The following is an 18,869-nucleotide window of genomic DNA, read 5'->3' as shown; positions in this document are numbered from 1 at the left end:
AATTGTCAAAACTAATTGAAAGAGGAGAGGAAAAACATCCAGACGGTCTCAGAGGCCGGCGCCCTCCACTCCAGAATCGGCTCCCTGGGGCGACGCAGCCGGGTGCAGGCTGAGGGCCGGCCGGCTTCTGCGGCAGGACCTGTTTGGCCGGTCCAGTTTGCAGAGGGGGTGCGAGGGGAGCAAGCCGCCTTCTTTAGGGTCGGCTGCCTAACCCGTGTGCCCAGAACTGTCCAGCACCCCCGCGCTGCCGAGAGATGCGCGTAGGGCCGGGGCGGCGGCTGCGGCTGGCGGAGCATCCCAGCCCCAGCGAACTCCGTCTTCGTGCTTTCCACGGAGAGGGGCCGCGCGGGGGAGGGTGAGGCTGAGTCAGCGTCGTGCCAAGCCGAAGGCGAGGGGGAACCAACGGGGCCTGGATGTGGCTTAGGTGGGACTTCACCTGCAGGCTCGGGGCAGAAAGAAATGGAACGGGGTGAGGGAGGCGGGGGGGACCGAGGGGGCGACCCGGTCGGGTGAGGGCGGGAGGGATGCTGCTGCTGCGGCTGGTGCGGGGGGGGACGACGACTGGTGGTGGTGGCTGGGGGCTGGCAGCGCTGGCGGTGCGGCTGCCGGTGCCCGCGGACCCCGCGGCGGCTGCCGGACTACGAGTCCCAGCGTGCCCGGCAGGGCAGGGGCCGCGGTGCGCAGCCGCCGCGCCGGGCACCCACCTGCCGCCGCCGGCGCCGGGCTCGGGGCGCGGAGGGGCGAGCGGCCGGCGGGCGGCGCTGGGCGAGGGCGCGGAGGGGCGCGCAGGCGGCTGGCGGCGAGGGCCGGCCCCACGGCGGGGTAAGGCGGCGAGCCGGGGCCGGGGCCGGGGGGCCGGGCGGGCCGCCCGCCCGCCCGCTGGGGCGTCGCCCGCGGGCCAGCCCGGGCGGGCGGCGGCTCCGCGGGGCTCCGCGCACTGCGGCGCGGAGCGGGGCGGCGGCGGCGGCGGGGCGGCGGCGGCGGCCTGTGGCGGAGCATCCCCGGCGCCGGGCGCCGGCTGGCCCCGGCGGCCAGCCCAGCCCGGCCCGGTCCGGTCCGGTCCGGACATCCTCCTCGGTGTGTGCGGAGCGGCGGGGGTCGCCCGGGCGGCCCCGAAAGGTCCGGGGCTGCGGCGGCGTGCGGAGCGCCCGTCCCCCGTCTGCCGCCTTAGTAGCGCGTTTGGCGAGGGGGGGAGTGCCTGCGGGTTTATTTCCATGTGCTCGCATCCTTTATGTCAGGCGATAAGCGACCAAAATTCGACGAAGCAGCTCAATAAAATAGGAGGAGAAGGTATTTTTGGCAACGGAGACGAGCTGTCTCTCGCTAGAGATCTCGTGGCTTTTGTATGGCAGAAATGCGGCGGGACCGACGGAGGGCGGTTGTCCGCCGCCGCCGCGGAGCAGGTCGGAGTAAATGCACCGGTGACAGGTTCAGGGACAGGGTCCGGATTTAGTCACATTTAGTAACGTTTCCAAGCTCTCCATGAGCGAAAATGGTCCTCAAAACCTGCACGTTGGCATTAGGTACCACACGTGCTCCATTTCGTCGCCTTCCGAATACAAAATTATCAGGGTGGCCCTCTGCTAATTCAAGGGGGTTTGCTTTGATGGAAGCTTTGGGGGAATTTCTTTTGCCAGAGTAAAAAGTGACAGCTGATCAATGAGAAACATGTAGACAAATCAGAGGACTGTAACACCAAAAAATAAATGAAAACTGATCAGATTCCTGTGACCACCCTGAGCTTAGGAGTAACGCAAACTTACAAAAAAACCCCACTGTAACATCATTAATGATTAAACAAATTCAGAAATGTGTCAATATCAAATAGCAATTTAAAAATAATTGGAAGAAGTGATGATATTTTTCTACCATGAATGATACACTGTGTAGATCTATGCTTTTGAAAATGTGTAGTAGAGGAAGTCTTCAGTAAGTTATCAAGTTGCATATTTGTAGTAAATAGGTGCAGTCTTTCAATTTCTTATCGTAGGAAAGCTTTTCTTTAACTGATTAGTCTCAAAAATTGTCCTTGAACTTCCTCTGTTCTGCCCTCCACTTTTGGAGATAGGAACATGTAATGGGAAAGAAACACCTGGGACCAGCTGGCCTAATACTGCAGGCATCGCATCCTCTTAATTCCTTCTGAGGGACAGAATTATTAGAAAAATGAACTCAAACTCAGGGATGTATGGAGGTGTCTCACTAAATTATACTAATGATATTACAATCTTTTCTGCATTATTCTGCACCCATTTGCTATCTGATAGACTCTCTGCCTTTGCTGTGGTGCTGTATGCTGTGCAGCAATTAACTGGCTTCCACAAGATAGATATATATATATATATATATATTTAACTTTTTACCACTATGCGAAAAATGAAGAAGGTTATGTGAGTCATTTTAGTGACTTTGCCGACTTAAACTCTCTATGTATCTTTTCTCCCGTTCACCTAGCTTGGTTGGATTTGTCTGAACCTAGCCGGTAGCCTCTGTCATCTTGCCAATCTAAGTAATTTTGTTCGAAATGGTGCACTTTGCTCTCCCTTTGCATGACTTTTCTTCCTTCCCCATATTATTATTTCCCGTATTTTTACAACTTCTGGCAAGCAATGTTTATGCATTTCTGCTGTTATTAATCTGCTCTAGGGCTTTTTTGTAGCATTCCTAAGCTATTGAAACTCATAGCTTGATGTCTCCCTGTGATTGAGTATCCTTTTGGCTGAGGCTGTGGTAGCTGTGCAGGGTTTTGCATTGAGAGGCACCAGGCAGCATCCTGTAGCCACGTGTATTTGCATATGGTAGGTTAATACCATGGTGAATGCATACGTTCTGTTCACTGATCATAGCACACAAGTGTAGCCGTGGCTTCTGTTTAACAGTGGAGTTTGGTCATCATCATTTGGTGCCACAGAAATCTATAAACTTAGTTTTTAAATCTTTCTTTATTAGGGTTATTTCAAGGAACGGCTGGGTCTGAAGGTCAGGCTGCTGTTCTAAAATAGGGAAATCTGAGAAGAGCAGTGACAAAAAGGTAGCACACTGTTTGCTATCTGTTGGCAGCACAGGTGGAACAATGCTTTTGTTACTATTACCCAGTGTCCTTTTTTCCTATTGATGTTTCCAACGTGTGAAAAACAAACATCAGTGTTGTCTTTTCCAGGGCTGGTCTGATCTATTTTGTTGTAAAAATAAAAAGTCTATTTCCAGGTACAATTCCTTCTCCTATTTATTTTTTTCAGCTATCAGGATGTGGACATCATGGATGGTTTCTGGCTTCAGTTTACAGCTAAAATGCAAAAAACATAGGTAGTTACAATGTCTCTGTACATTGTAAGGAGAAAAAAAACAGCTTAGGGAAGATGCAAAAAGAGGGTTTTTTAGAAGTTGTTGGACAGTGATCATTATTAAGGATCATAGTTCTGCAGTCAGTAGTATATGCTCTTAATCCAGCCTTCGGTTCTCTCTCTGCTGTGTTTTCACTTGGCGTATATTGCTCATTTAAAAGATCCACTTAAATGAACGAGACTGTCCACAGAAGAAGGGACCCGTAGCCAAAGGAAAAGCTGTCCAGCGCTTGATGCTTGGAAGATAGTTCAATTCCTTGTCTTGCCACAGATTTTCCATTTGACCTCAAACAAGGCATTTCCTTCCTCTGACAGGACAGTGAAGTGGAGAGGCTCTCGTGTGGCTGATGGTGTTTAAGGCACCACAACAGCTGGTTCCATGTAAAGGCGATCGAACAGTGAGGATATCAGAACCTGGCCTTTGGCTTCCAGAGGATGCCTTTTTACAAAGCTGCAGATAATTCATACCCCAATGTATGCTTTGCTTTGCATTCATGGTAGATGCGCTGATGACAAGAGCTACAATTCTTTACACGACACAAAATCCGGGAGACTGAACTGGATGAAGACACCATCTTGTAAACATCACAGCTGTTCCTGTAACGTGCATGATATAGAAACTGATTCATCCATGTTCATCTGGGGACCACAGAGCCGTGGGCTGCTGTGTCACAAGAGCGGGAGCATGTGTATGCTCCAGGGCAGTGCTCATCAGGGGAGGTACAACCTCTTGTTCCAAGGTAGATCAGCACCTGCCTACTGCTGAATCAAACCGGCAGAGTCTCGTAGTTACTGAAGGAGGTTAAAGTATCATTGGTGCCCCACGGAAAGTAATGAGGCTGTTTTCTTCCAGTTGCTCTCAGATGGGCATTTATACTGTCACTGGTAACGCTGATCAGCGTCATTACTGATAGGCTCAGTCAGTTGTGATGTTAAGTCTTACCTGGGGGACCGTCAGTCAGGCACCACGGGTACAGCTCAGCAGCAGGCGTTTCTGTTCACGTCGGAGCTGAAGCTTACAGATGACGAATCGTGGGTGGAGCTGCCATTTCATAGTCCATTTTGTTTGTATAAAAAGACTCTGCGCTCCAGGTTTTTCAGCCTAGCACTTCACACCGCCCTCAGTTTCAGACAGTAACTATGTTATGTTTTTGTTTTAGAAAAACTAATCAACCTTGCATGGATTTCAAATAATGACTTAACTTCTAAAGATGGAAGAAACCTACCTTCCAGTTCCACAAAGTTACTGGTTGCAATGAGCAGAAATAGAGGATGGTTGCTTTGTTATTTTATAAATAAACTTTATCCCTCTAAAAGCAGGAGAGATGACAGACAGATAGGTCTCTCTGGTCTTTTCCATTTCCCATACTTGATGCATCTGACATGGTGTCAGAGCACCATACACAGTCGTGCTAATATCTGTAATGCTTATACCCTCTTCCTGTATGAGTGATTTAAAGGTTGCTTTTTTTAAGTAAGACTGGCTTAAATCGTCATATGGTCACTATATAATTAGTCATATTTTTTGTACAAAACCAATTCTAGTGGTTATGATCTAAAAATGTGATGATACCTAGTAACAGGTTATAAATTCATCAGGCATTGTAAAGAAATCTACTTCCTTCCCAGGACTTAGTTTCATGTTTTGAATGGTTATGAATAATACCACTAGTGTTATTTTAGAAACAATCAGAAATTAGTTATTATATAACTTTATTCTGCATCAGTGCAAGAAGCATTAAAGTTTCATCTTTCTTTAATCGCCAGTGAAAAACCTTTCATGTTATCTGAATCAAAGGGAGTATTTCCCTTTATGTCTTCTATAAATAACGGTACATTCATATGGATAATTTTGCAATACACATGATGGTTATTTTCTTATAAAGGGCACGCTTGAACTCCCACTAAAGTGAATTGATGTCTCGCATTTTATTTGCATCGGAGTTGTCAATCCCTCAGTAAAGAAGCCAACTCTAATGTAACCTACAGAGTGGCATAAGCATTACCGAGGTTCAGAAGGGCTCATCCAGTTATGAAGTGGAGTTCCTGATCACTGAGTGATTGTCCTAAAGGTTCAGGCCTAGTCTAATATTAGGAGAACGTAATTGTTAATTATTTACCAGTCTCTATATGGGATTAAACCAGGTGCTAGGAACAGAACGTGAAATAACCCTACATTAGCCCTGGGGAAAATCAGCATTTTAAATATACAGGGATTTTTAAGGATCCTTTGCTACAGTATGACAAAAGATGGCAAACTGGGCTGGGAATTGAAGAGGTTTGGCCCCGTCATTACTCAGCCAGAGCCAGCCCTGAGCTCAGTGCCACGTGCAGCTGAGTGTGCTCCTCTGCCAGCCCCAGAGACACCCTCTCGAAGGACCCCGATATACAAATCCTAAAACAGGTTATTCGCTTTGATCCATCAAGTGATCGTGCTGTGTCCTGGATGGAAAGGGTTGGAAAAGGTGACTAAAGCAGAGCAGTTCAGTGCTCCTGATGTCATGAGTTCTTCAGAAGTTTTTTGGAGGAAACAGGCAGAAAAGTTGGGGGGTTCTAGAAGACCAAATCCTTTTCTACAGATCTCTCTTCCATTTTCTACCTATGTGAGTTTCTTTCACGTGTCTACTGTCTCTATCTACATCAGAACCTGTGGCTAATATAATTTTCATCATATGCACAAAAAAATCAGTTTCATAATGCTTCACTGTATGTTCCTATCACACGTCTGTGCTCTGCTGACCCTAATGCGTCCTTTCTAGCTTTTCTGAGATTTCTGAGCCTCCTAGTTCAAAACCAAGAAGAAATTTTATGGCACAAAACATGATCTCTGAGTATGCATCCCCATATGTTCATGGTTAGAAAGTACGTATTGGTCTTGCTTTTTAGGTATAAAAAATAAAAAAGGAACCTTATTTATATGTCAAATAATGGAATATTTATAATTTTTTTAATTTTTTATTTTTTTTTTAAAGTTTGAACAGCCCAGCTTTATTTTTCATAGCAGTTCCTGGACAACAGAGAGGTCCCCGGTCTGGAATTGGATTAAGTGTATTGGTGGGAGCACTCCATTGCCTGGACGATGCGGCAATCACCCTCCTACTGAGCATCTGCTTGTGTTGCACAAACACTGCTCTTAATCATAACGGCCCCAATCCTATTTATTTGGTCCAGTATCAATTTAACTTGGGATTTATTCCACCTGTTTCTTATTTTCATGTTTAGCTACTTGAGACTATTTAAAGAAAGGGAAGAATTTTTCCACACTTACAGGTCAGTTTCACAACTATATTTCAAAACACAAATGTCCACCAGTGTGGATACGGAGATAAATAGTTTAAAATAGATCGTGCATCAGGATTTCCTTTCTGAACACCAGTTACCATGATTTGGAAAAGTGAGAACAATTTCTTAAATCTGATTATAAAAAAAGATCTTTTTTCTATAAAAATGCAAGGAACTTTATTGGATTATTTCCCATTCAGCGCATCTCTTTTTACATCATAAATGCACGTTGCCATGCAGCTTCGGTCTTAGCTTGTACATGCTATCAAAAGCTAGAAATTCACATCGTCTGTTTTAGAGTATTCTCATCTCTGCAGGCCCCTAGAGACATTATGTTTTTCTAGGTGTCTAGCCTGTGTTTTAGGCAGCATGAGTGACCTGATGTGCCTTTGTAGCTGCTGGTCCACAGAAGGTTCTATCGTTCAGGTTGTTCCAACGCTTCTCAAGGGATCCAAGCAAATGTGTGTTGGACCCCTCTGACATCGAACATTAATTCAGCAGAGGACTCGTTCCATCTCAGAAAGAAATACCTGGATCAGCAGTAGAAAATTATGACAGTGTTATGGTATCAGCAGAAACTACCACCTAGCTACTCTAGAAAGCCCATTCAGTAGTCTATAAGGATTATAACCAAAAAGTACTTATGCAACACAGCGAAGGATAGAGGAGTTCTATCACAGCAGGTGTTGACTACATAGAGCAATAATGATTTTATGCAGGCTGACTAATGACATCCTTTTTGTCTTTGAAAACATATTTTGAACCCTGATGTTGACCGGCATGGGTGAAAAAGCTGCCCCAAATAAAACAAAATTATGTATTTCTTTCTTTAGAAGGAATCAAAGATAAAAATATAGCAATGGAGTCTTTGAAGCTCGCTGCAAAACATCTGTGCTCCACAAAGATTTAAAAGTAGCACATGGTTAGCAGAAATGCTACCTCTTACAGTTCTGCACTATCCTGGTTAAGCATAGATCTCACCTGTTGGGCATCTAACAGCACGCTTTGCTCTTTAACAGTGGCTATTTGAACCCATGGTAAACTGTGGTGCTCCGTATTGAAACTAAATGGAAAAAACCAAATGGGGTTTGTGCTCCTTCTTGTTCCTTACTCTCTCGTTCACTCTTCCCAGTAAATGTGAAGGCAAACTCCACAGTCGTACCCTTGGTCCCTCATTCTGCTTCCTTCAGTGTCCTTAATGCAATGTAACACTCAACAGCGTATCGTCTCTGCAATTAGATTGAACATCTCCTTTCTACTATATGACACCTGATCTGCTTTTGTACGCTCAAAATAACGGTAGCTAGGAGCTACTGGTTGGTTAGTTAGGTTTGCTTTTTTAACTGATTAAATTTTTCACACAGTAATCACAACAAAGAAAATCCAGTGGGTATAATCTGTAAAAAGTAAACAGTATGTGTACACTCAGGAAAGTCAAACCACAATAAGAAGCAGCACAGACAGCATATGGCCCTGTTTACATACACAAAATTAACAGTATGAAATCCAATTAGGAAGACAGAGATCGTAATCATCATATTAGACAGCAATTTCCAGAGTATGTGAACTCGAGACTTCAGCATTTCCTTCCCAGCCTGAACGATGCTGAATTGTTAGATTTATGTCATTCCCTTGGTTTCCGATAATGTGATTGTGGTGAAAGGTCAATAGAGAGCACAAAGCCCGGACGTGAACGATAGGTGTTTCAACGGAGCTTTCGGTAGCCTGTACAGCAGGGCGCAAGCTCCAGAAAAGCTTTACTACTTACAGGGATTGTGGACAAAGAAATTCCCTAAGCGGTGTCTTCTGCTTTTGATCAGTCATAGACGGGTAGGATTCAGCTGTGAAAGGGAAAACGTCAAGGGAGTTTGTTGCAAATGGATGCGTGCAAGAAAATGCATGATTTCAAGCTCTTCCGTGCACTGCTAATCTAACAAGGGTTATCCAACACGGTGCTTCTTGCCATGAGAGACATTAGACTGATACACCTTTAATATCTGGGTTTATATTTCTCTTTGGGTATCTCTGCTGCATATGGTCAAATACCTTCTCTTCCTAATAACTGAAAGGGAACAGTTCCAATATTGAAAACTGTCACCTGTTGAAAAGTGTCTCCTGGCACATCTTCCCTTTATGGCTGAGCACTTAGGTAATTCACAAAGAAACAGGAATGTCTGGAACACACAAATCATACTCTGCAGTAATTACCCATTAGCAGCCGGGTTCAACTTTGCAAACCTTTTCACCAAAGCCGTTACGTACGTGGTCTTTCTGATATCAGTAGAACAATTCCTAGCTGTGTTCCCTGATGGGAATCGTGCAATGCCATACAGCCGAGGGAGGGGTACTGGTACCGGGCATCCTGCACAATGGAAGTGCTGAACCTCAGCCAGGGAACCTGTTACGTACTCTTACTAGTTACTTTTCCAGCAATATTTAATTAACCTAACCTTGGGATTACATTTCTGTCTTTTCCAGGGATGCGATTAAACTAATAAAATAACCATTTAAACTGTTAAAAAGAGTTTTAAAAAGCTCTAATCCCCTCAAAGAAATTTTTCAGCCCGGTTAATGACTGCTAGCTGAAATGTTACGTTTTTAATGAGTTTATCTAAAGAAACTTAGGGAAGGCGCCTGATGCCTTAGTACAGAAATGTTGTATTGCAGCTGAATTTGTTTTTACAGTTTAAACAAATATACTTACCAGTTTTAAATAAAATGTTTTAATTATCTAACAAATAGTTTTGGTAACAAATTATATTAATTAAATGTATTGAGAACTAGTGCTCTCTTTAGGCACCAAGTACACAAAAACATTAGCCCTTTTGGACTTTTTTTGCCAAAATATCTTTCACACTCATAGCATATGATAGAATTTTCATAATATAAGAATTTTTCACAACTGCTGTAACTTTGTGGAATATCAGATGCTGACTAACTTCCTAAAAGAAACTCACAGTTTAAAGAGCAGTTGAATTCTACCATGACATTTGGAATAGCTTGACAATGATGTCGTGCTGTGAAAACAGGGACAACAAATAGAGCAGTAATAAGGAAAAAAATGAGAGTGTATCAGGAAATAATGCTTTTTCTTGGAATAGGATGTTTAAGTGTTTCAAGTCAAGGCTTCTCATGCCTTGCAGTATTCATAGAGTTTGAGATTTCTCAAATTTGTAATTCTACTAATTATTCTCTTCCCTTTCTATAGGCTGCTGATTTCTAGCCTTTTCGATAAACAGAAAAATGAGATATGTTTTAATATTCAGTATTTTAATAGTGAAACTCAAAGTAAATGCAACATTTTCATTTGGATTTTGAGTGAAAGAAAAATAAAGATCAGGCTTCCAGCTCATATCAAGAGCAATAGAACCTGCATGGATTTTGTTAGCTTATGACAGCTGAGGACCTGGCCAAAGGAAATCGGAGTTTGGGTTGATACATAAGCCAGATGTAGGTGCCAGTTGGCTGGTTTCCATATCAACCATAACTTTGAAATTTGTGAATGCAAAAAGTCAGCTGTAGAACTGCACAGCTAGCTATGTAATTCGGAGAGCTCTGGTGCTGGCGTGGGAAACTGGGCAGACTTGGGAAGTCCTGGAGCACTCTTGAAGTCCCCAGCTAATGCTGTTTCTCATCATAGATTAATTCTCTTTCATTCCATCCATTTACAGGCAGATTCTGGCTCTAGAATTGGTTCTGGACAGGAAAAAAAGAGCGAGTAGAGTCCTTCGTCATGTGACAAATTATATGACAATGACTATTGTGGCCATGCAAATAACACTTTCTTGTTACTGATAGTTGGGATCATCTGACAGGGAACCACTTTCAAGTCTTAAAACTGAAAAGAGTTTGTGAAGTACTAAGTCCATATTTTTTTCATGACTGTGTTTTGAACACCTGCAAGTGCCCTATGCAGCAGACTAATTCACAGATGATCTTTTGAGCTGTAAGTAGCATATCCTCACTGCAAGAATTATTTTGATGATAAGTGCTATCATTTGGAGCCAAAGATTTTGAAATAAGCCTACCAACCAGCATACTTTAAAGCAGCTTAGGTAACCAGAATGTATCAAAAAGCCAGCCAAGACCATGTGGGTAAGCTTTCAGCCCTCAGCAAAGCTGGGATAAGACAGAATACCTCAAGGCATAACATTTTGTTTCTTGTTTGTCAGCGTTGGACTGTTTTCTGTGACTCTACAGCCTTCCTCTGCCTTTAGCCAAAAGAACAAGCAGATACTGCTGTTTCTAAGCAAATTAAATAAAACAGATTTATCTCCATGGAAAAGGATAAATTCCCAATGTTTTTTCTTATCTGTGTCTCAAAGCTTCTCTTTGCCATTGCACCCACGAGGTTCCCAAGCGTTCTGTACCCCTCCTTGCTATTCCTTGGCTACTGCTGCACAGGCAGCCCCGGCGCTTCCCACAGTCCCTCCGCTGAGCCAGGACATCTTGCTGCTTTGTTTCCATTAACAAAGTGTAAATGTGATTCTCAGCATGAGGGCTTTCTAGGACTATATCAGCTAAAGGGAGGTACTCATAATGCTTTATTGTTAACAGTGCGCCAAGCTGCAAGAAGCTCAGCACTCCTGGATGGTTGAAGTCTTGACGAGCGGCATCAGTCGAGCCGTGCAGCAGGAGCCATGTCTCTGCCCTTCCGGAAAGAGTTGGAGAAATATAAGAATATCAATGAAGATGAAATACTCAGCAAACTCTCAGAGGATGAACTGAAACAGCTAGAGCATGTTCTCGATGACCTTGATCCTGAGGTTAGTCATGGGGGCCAGGGGCATCATAGTTCAAAAGCTGCCTATTATAAATGCCACATACTGCAGCATTTTATATTTGTATTCCCTTACAGTAGAGGCAGTGTACCCTCAAGTATGAGCAGCCCAGCTAGGGACATTTTGGTTTTATTCCTGCTGTGATGTGCTACTTGCTTTTGTACCAGTCACGGTGCCCTTTCTCTATCCCTTGTCTATCTAGACATGAGCTCGTCTGCAGTCTAAATCTTTAATCATGTTTGTACACTGCAGCACGATGAGAAGATTTTTATGGCTGCTATTTCTGAGCACAGCAATAAACAAACAAACATAATGTGTGTTTGTGAAGATCAGATCTTTTGAACTTCTGAAATCTGTTGACTATGTCATTCAGCGCAGATATTTTTAGCTGAAGAGAATATATTTAGGCATGATTGAGAAAAATAGGATTCAGCTACATAACTGTCATTTTCTAGAGAGCAAGGATAATTTGGATATTTGAAGACACTGTCACAAAGAATTTAAAGATCTCTGGCCTGGGAACCACTTGGTCCTACAGTAACAAGGTTACAGTCACAAGCGTGCTGGATTGGAGTTCTGACTGTAACTGCCCCAAAACCTTCCAAACTGATGTAGGAGTTTGAAAACTGGCAGGTAAACTGGCAGATAAAATCTGTTCACTCTGGAGACAAAGTAAATTTGAAAAAACACAATAGATTTGTAGCTTCTAGTTCCATAGCACAAATTTAGCTGGAAGTCAAGGGTGGTCTTTACCGTTCTCTCCCTCGATGTTGCCGCTTCCCTCACTACTACCACTTCTACAGTGCATTTTCTGGTATTTTCAGGTATCCGGCATCTCAAATGGAGACACAGGACATTAAAAAAACCAAACCAAACACAACAAACAAAACAGGCCACAGTGCATTTGGAGTGAGGCTACATACGTGGAGTAAATTTGTAGCACTCTGGGTACATTTGCACATGCATAGATGAAATGTCTAGTGACTTGAGTTCACTGGCTGTGCTCAGAACTCAATTCCTTTCTGGGATTTCCTGGACTGAAATGTAGGAGCCGTATGCATCTTCCTATATTATGGGATGCAGGTGCAGTCACATGGTCACACAGCTCCATGTTTAAAGTGCGGCTTTGTCTGCTCGCTGCCTGCATACTCCAGATGACTGAAGTCCACATCATTCACCAGTTACTTTCTGTGCGTGCCATTCATTTCTGAAGTCCAAGAGACATCTGCATTAGAACGAAAGGAATTTTTAAAAAAATGAAAAGAGAGAGAGAAAAATGGGGAGGCAAAAGAGTAAATGAAGAGAAGAAAATGTATAGAAAACTTATCCTGGTCTATTTACCTGGACTGCAAACTCTGTGGTTATAATATGCGTAACACAAAGGGCTCTGATCTTGCTTAGTTCTTTGGTGCTGTGATTGTAAATGTGGTTAATAAAAATATTAATAGGTGGTACAGTCAAGCAGCCTGACAGATATACTGGTTTTAACGGTCACATTTAGGTAATGTGTGTTATTGCTGTCACGGAAGAGCATTATGTGAAGTAACGTGCAAAGAATGATTTCACTTAAAACCCAACGACATTGAAATGAAATTTGGAACACTATATGAAACTGCCTCATCTGCTTTATGTGCTTCCCTCCCTTTCACAGAATGCCTTACTACCAGCGGGCTTTCGGCAAAAGGACCAGACCACTAAACCTGCCACGGGGCCTTTTGACAGAGAACGCCTGCTCTCGTACTTGGAGAAGCAAGCGCTTGAGCACAAAGACAGAGAAGACTTTGTGCCATTTACCGGGGAAAAGAAAGGTACCGTCCTTCTTTGTGTCGGTGTTGAGTGACGGGCTGCCTGGGCGCGGGCACCCGCCGCTGCCTGCCCTTTTTGTGGAATACGCCGGGACGAAAGAGGCGCAGGCCGTTCCTGTGGAGGGCGAAGCTCAGGACTCGGCTCTGGAGCTGTCGTAGCAGGAGATGAAGGGGCGGTTTCATCTGCCCTGTAGTGGTCCGCCTTGCTACTCCGGAGTCATAACGGCAGGTTTAATCAGGGCTGTGGGTGGGCATGGGAAGGCACGGGCGCCAGTCCAGCAAAGGGCTCGGTCAGCAGCTCCCAGGTCAGCAAACGCCCCTGTTTGCAGTCAAGCGTGGACAAAGGTGGCCTCGCTAACCTCGCTGGGACTATTCCCACATTAAACATTAGGCCCGTGCAAGGGTACTGTAGTGGGGGAGGTGTTTAGGAGGAAACGTATAAATGCCTTTCTAAGTAAGTATTGACTACAGTTCCTGTAAATAATAGCTCAGGGAATACACTTACAAAAAATAAGTATTTTTCCACTTGTTTACTAGCACATCTGGCAATGCTATTCATGCGGACAGTTTCTCTGCTTCCCCTTGTCCTGCAGCTACAGGAAAAAAAGGGAAAAACAGGAAAACCTAATTCTAATCATTCATAGGATAACCTTAGGGCAGGAAGAGTCACATTTTTAAGCAAACAATGTTCCTTTAGCACCATTATCTCCTTTTCCTCATTTATATAAAGTGGATAAAAATGCCTACCTCAGGCCACCCTTTCATTCAAGAAGGAACTTACTATGGGTCCATTTCTGGCTATCTAATGAATTTGCCATTATTTCAGTGGGATCGGCTTAAGGGAAAGCAGGTATTTCGAGAAAGTCGAAGGCAGCATTTTTTACTTTATGTATCATTACCAAAAGTATATAAAGTTATTTGCAGGCCAAGAGTTGTTACTATCATTACATTGTGTTCTCAGTCTTTGAAACAGTGGCTTCAGACAAATGAGACATTTTTCAGCTAGATCTGATTGATGCTATATCATGCAGCATATTCTTTAACCTACTTTTTCCTCCATCATAACTTGCGCTTACTGCTATTCACAGGGTCGATTCTGAGCCCACTGAAATGCAGTGGCACTCCAGCGATCCTGTTGGTAGCAGGAGTGATCAAGCACATACTGTAAAGAAAGAAAAATGGCTTATTGTAGTATGGATTTATTACCAATTGTTTCCAGTCTCCTACAGACCACTGTGTTAGAGCAGTACAAGTCAGCACTTGCAGGTCTGCATACCAACACCTTCTGTCAGGTCTCATCGTGCTGATATTTACTGACTTAGGGCTAAGACTTTGCATTTTGCACTGTAGTCATGTCAGAGATCTCCAAACATGCCTGAAACATAAGTACACAAAAAACTAGTGGTGCGTGGAATCGCATATACCCATAGGACTGACGCTTGATCTGTACAAAACTAATCCCTGTGTTGTCCCTGACAGTGTTATTGTATGTACTGGCCTGTTTATTCTATTTCGGTTTTCTTTTGATAAGGCTAAAGCAGTATTATTCCTACGTTTGCTTCCAGATGCCCTTAAAGTGCTTATTAGTGCTGCTTATTAATTCCTGGTGTCTCTGGTGTGGAAATACCACTGCTTTACACACACAAATAACCACACATTTCACTTTTCCCTCGGCACAGAGTGAATTCAGCCATGCTAGCATTTAAAGCTATTCTTATTTTGACTTTTGATTCACTGTGATCATTTACTTCAGAATTACAATTTAAAGAATTATCACAATTATGAGGTTATGACAGCATTTTAGGCTAAAGGAATTATTCCCTTAATTTCTCCTGTTCCTTGTACAACACCAGTTCCTTACAAACCCTCAGTATCGGCTTTAGCAGATTAAATCAAATGAAAACAACCACGTGTTCTGTGATTTCTGCAGTCATTTTACAATTATAATCTAAACACAAAGAATTCTACTAAATTTTCTTTGAAGTCAAAGGCCAAATGCCATGAAAACACCCTTTGTTTTTCTGTTAATATTAGAAATAACTGGATTAATCTGAGATCTGATGAAGTCCAGTACCTTGACCATTGAGAAGTGGTTGGACTGCACAGTGTCATTTTTGTGCTGCTTTAAGGGAACTGGCTTTGAGAAAGAATCTGGCTTTTTTGAGCTTGGCATATCCCCGACTGGTCCTTGAGTGACTCTGCGGCTGCCCCTGCCTTGCTTGGTAGGAAGTGTCCTACAGAAGGACCACCAGCCTGCAAGCACGGGGCTTTGCTGCCTCCTTTTCTTGTTCTCCTTCCCTCTTGCTCTGCACTGCAGAGACTTCATGCAGGATCTGAGCCTCATAAACCATATGACTGAAGTCTCCATCTGCCAAATGTACTGAAATCTTCCCGTGAATTGTACGATAATCCTGCTAATTGGGTGAATCTGGTGAAACGTGATGAATGTTGCACAAAGGCCATGTGTGGCTGGCTCTGGAGCCTAGAATCCCTGCTTGTAACTGCAGCATTACTTATTTTGACACTGTCAATTGAAAAAAACAGTAACAGAATGACTGTATTAAAATATTAATTACTTGATTTGCATTTATAAGATGTTTTCTGTGCAAGGAAATAAAGCAATCCTGCAAAGACGTTTCCAAGATATGATACTACATGCTAGATTTAAAGTCACTTTAATTAGAGAATAATTAGTATTCTTCCAAAGCTTAGTAATTAGTTCAGAGTAAATAATTTACATTTTTAAAATACATCCTCAAAAGAAATGAAAGAAGGATATCTCTTGAGGAAAAGCTTATTCCTCACCTTCTGCATGTTGGTGGTCTCCAAGGTGTGTTTACAGATTGGTAAATATTTATATGATTATATTATATAGATGCCTGTTAAATGATTTCTTTACATTATAGCAACACTGTAATGTAGCCATACTGTAAATAGCCCCAAATTAACTTTACACTAATTCTGCTAGTTAAAAATTAAGTTCTGGGGCAGCTCTAAAGTGCATCCAGTTGTGTATAATTAGAAATGGGAGGTGTTGATGCCAATGTACCATTTGGCACTACTTACCACCTGAGAATATTTGTGTGTTAGTAGGATTAGAATATGTCAAGTGTTGTTTAAGCTTTTGTCAGTGTTTTGTACTTTGATATTTGTCTGCCGCTGGGAAAGCATTTATTTTTTCAAATTTAGAAAGTGGGATGCTTCTACCAAATGTTAAGTGACATTTCTACCAGTTCCTACATTTATCATGCAAAGCTGATACTGACTTGAAAATTCAGTAATGAGCCGAAAAGAAGGTAGCATTTAAAATATCCTCTTTCCAGAATAGTCTGTGATAAAAAATAATGATGTATCTACTGTCTCTGGCTCTCTTTTTTTGTTGTTAATGTTTTATTAGAGAGTTCTTGACCAAAAAGCAATACGTAGCAGCTGCTGAAGGACAAAATTCAGTTGTCTACATTGGTCTTTATATGCTGAACACACAACCATAAGGTTTTGATTGTGCTAGAAAACAAGCCAAAACAAATTCCAGAGCTGACAGGGATATTCAGAGTGGTTAAAACACAGGAAATGTTAAATATGAGCTCAAGGTGGGGGGCTGATTGTGCAGGGAGTTGCCTTGTTTTTGATTGTAATCATGGTTTTGAGAGGTTGGAAATGTTTGGCAAAACCGATCAAATGTATGGCATGCATTAGGGTTTTGGCCCTCTGCCATATTTCAGCTTGTTAATGTACTACATTAATTGCTGTACAAAAAAAAAAGGTTTTAAGCCTTTATGGGATAGGTCTCAAATTTCAATGAAAACCCAAGTTTTGCGCTGAACCAGGGCCAGAACGGTCACAGCTGGACAGGCGCACACCCAAACTGGCCACCAAGCAATTTTTTCATACTGCTTTACGCCGCGTCCTCCCTAACACAAGTCAGGGGTGGGTGCTTCATTTGGACGTCCCCGTGGTGAGTGTTTGCTCCCACTGTGGTATGGAAACGATCTGGTGGCTTTCAGGAACTCTTGTGCAACACAGCCATTAATCAGCCATTCCCACAAACAGGGGGTTCGTTATTAATGAGCGATGGAGGTTTAGGGAGTTAGGGCTGATAATTGTAGCCATAGTGATTGGCAGTTTATAAGTGTTTATGTATTTTTGGATTAGTTCCTACTTAGGGTACATATTCTAGAAATCCTTACGTAGAACCTGATGAACTACAGAAGTTACTTAGACTGACCCGCTGCATTTAACACGTATAGCTGGAACAGCCAGTTATCACACTTCGATCACTGTGAAGCCTTTTCTGTATCATTTTCAAGTTCATGAAAGGTCCACGAATAAAAAGAAAAGGTGCAGAAAGTAAGGGGCAATGCAGACACAAAATATTAAAGAGCAACATCGATGCTGCATGTTTTCTCTTACTGAATGTGGTATGTACATCTGATCTCAGTTAAGATCTGAGTACTACTGTAATAAAAACATAAACTATTAACAACACTTCTGTTTCTGCTTCGTTGCAGTGGTTCTCTTAACTACATGGTACTAATGAAACATAATTGAAAAAAGTTCTGTTGTTGTGAAATATCCTTAGATATGAAAAGTTGGTCATGCCATTTTTAATTGCTCTGAAGATGGTTGTTTCAACCCTTCACCATTATCCCTGTTTTCTACAAGGTCTTCTGCTCCTTGCCAAACCATTTCATCTTGGATCTGATCCAGTTCTCCTCAAAGTCATGGAAAAACTCCAGTGGATTGGGCTGTTATTATTTGTGGCTGGAAAGGGAAGTGGAACACGTTTGTATGTGATTAAATGCTGACATTTTTAGCCAACTGATAAAAGGGAAAAGGAAGAAAATAAAGATGATGAAACCAGAGAACTTTTGGGCAAACCCCTGTTCTCAGTTGCTCTGGCAAAGACCATCTATCTTGCATGTTGTGCTGTGCCAAGAAGAGTATCAATACACAGCACTAGTAATAACGACAGTAATTTTCAGAAGGTCAAAGTAATAGAGTAGATGCTAATGAGTTCCAATTTCAGTTTCTCTAACAGACTCTATATAAAAAAGTTAGGGTTTAGTGTGGAGACACAGTATCTTTCTTGGACTGACAAAGGCAGTCTTTTCACCCCCAATGCTGAAATGGTTTGTTTAAATTTTTGCCACCTTCTTCCTGTTTTTCCAGGCTTAAATTTAGAAACGATGTTTGTCTCTTAAAGCACTGAAAGTGCCGCAATTGCTAACAGTAATGCTTCTAGCCGGTGCCTTTCACTGCATGCTTTTGTAAGACCCTGTTTTAGCTGCTCATGACTTTGCCAAACTTGCACAGTTCACGCTGAAATTTCCCATGCTGAGAGTCTGCCTCGGGCTGAATTTTTGCAAAGTGTCAGCAAAAAAGGACTTGGCTGCTTCCAAGAACAAGATTAGGAGAAAACACATTGGTTTAGCCATCTAAAGTAAATTTTTCCAGCTGTTTTTTTTATGAGCTGCAGTGCCTCCATGCTTTGAAGAGGGGACTTGAAATGTATGCCCTTTGCAGTCCCCAGGGAAATACACTTGAATCTGGCATCTTCAAAATATCGTACTTTCTTGTGCATGCAGTTTATTAGAGCGTTCTCCAAACATTCCCCCTGCAGTGAGTATCGCTCGTGCCCTCAGAGCTTCTGCCTGGCT

At 42.8% G+C, this 18,869-nt stretch overlaps 1 protein-coding gene across 2 annotated transcripts in view; it reads left to right on the top strand.

The window, feature by feature from the left end:
• The first annotated feature begins 251 nt into the window (after positions 1-251).
• LOC142039084 (tropomodulin-2) overlaps positions 252-18,869 on the top strand; it is a 36,867-nt gene continuing 18,249 nt past the window's right edge. Inside the window, exons 1-3 of one of the 2 annotated variants that reach the window (XM_075045268.1) lie at positions 252-424; positions 11,184-11,392; positions 13,059-13,215. In XM_075045268.1, coding sequence (XP_074901369.1) covers positions 11,267-11,392; positions 13,059-13,215 — 283 coding nt within the window. In that variant the 5' untranslated portion in view covers positions 252-424; positions 11,184-11,266. Of the gene's footprint in view, positions 425-782; positions 823-11,183; positions 11,393-13,058; positions 13,216-18,869 lie in introns of those variants that run through there. The other variant, XM_075045267.1, reaches the window with a different exon arrangement.

This window comes from Buteo buteo, chromosome 13, assembly GCF_964188355.1.
Source record: "Buteo buteo chromosome 13, bButBut1.hap1.1, whole genome shotgun sequence".
In the NCBI taxonomy this organism is placed as follows: Eukaryota; Metazoa; Chordata; class Aves; order Accipitriformes; family Accipitridae; genus Buteo; species Buteo buteo.
This window is presented reverse-complemented; position numbering and strand designations above follow the sequence as displayed.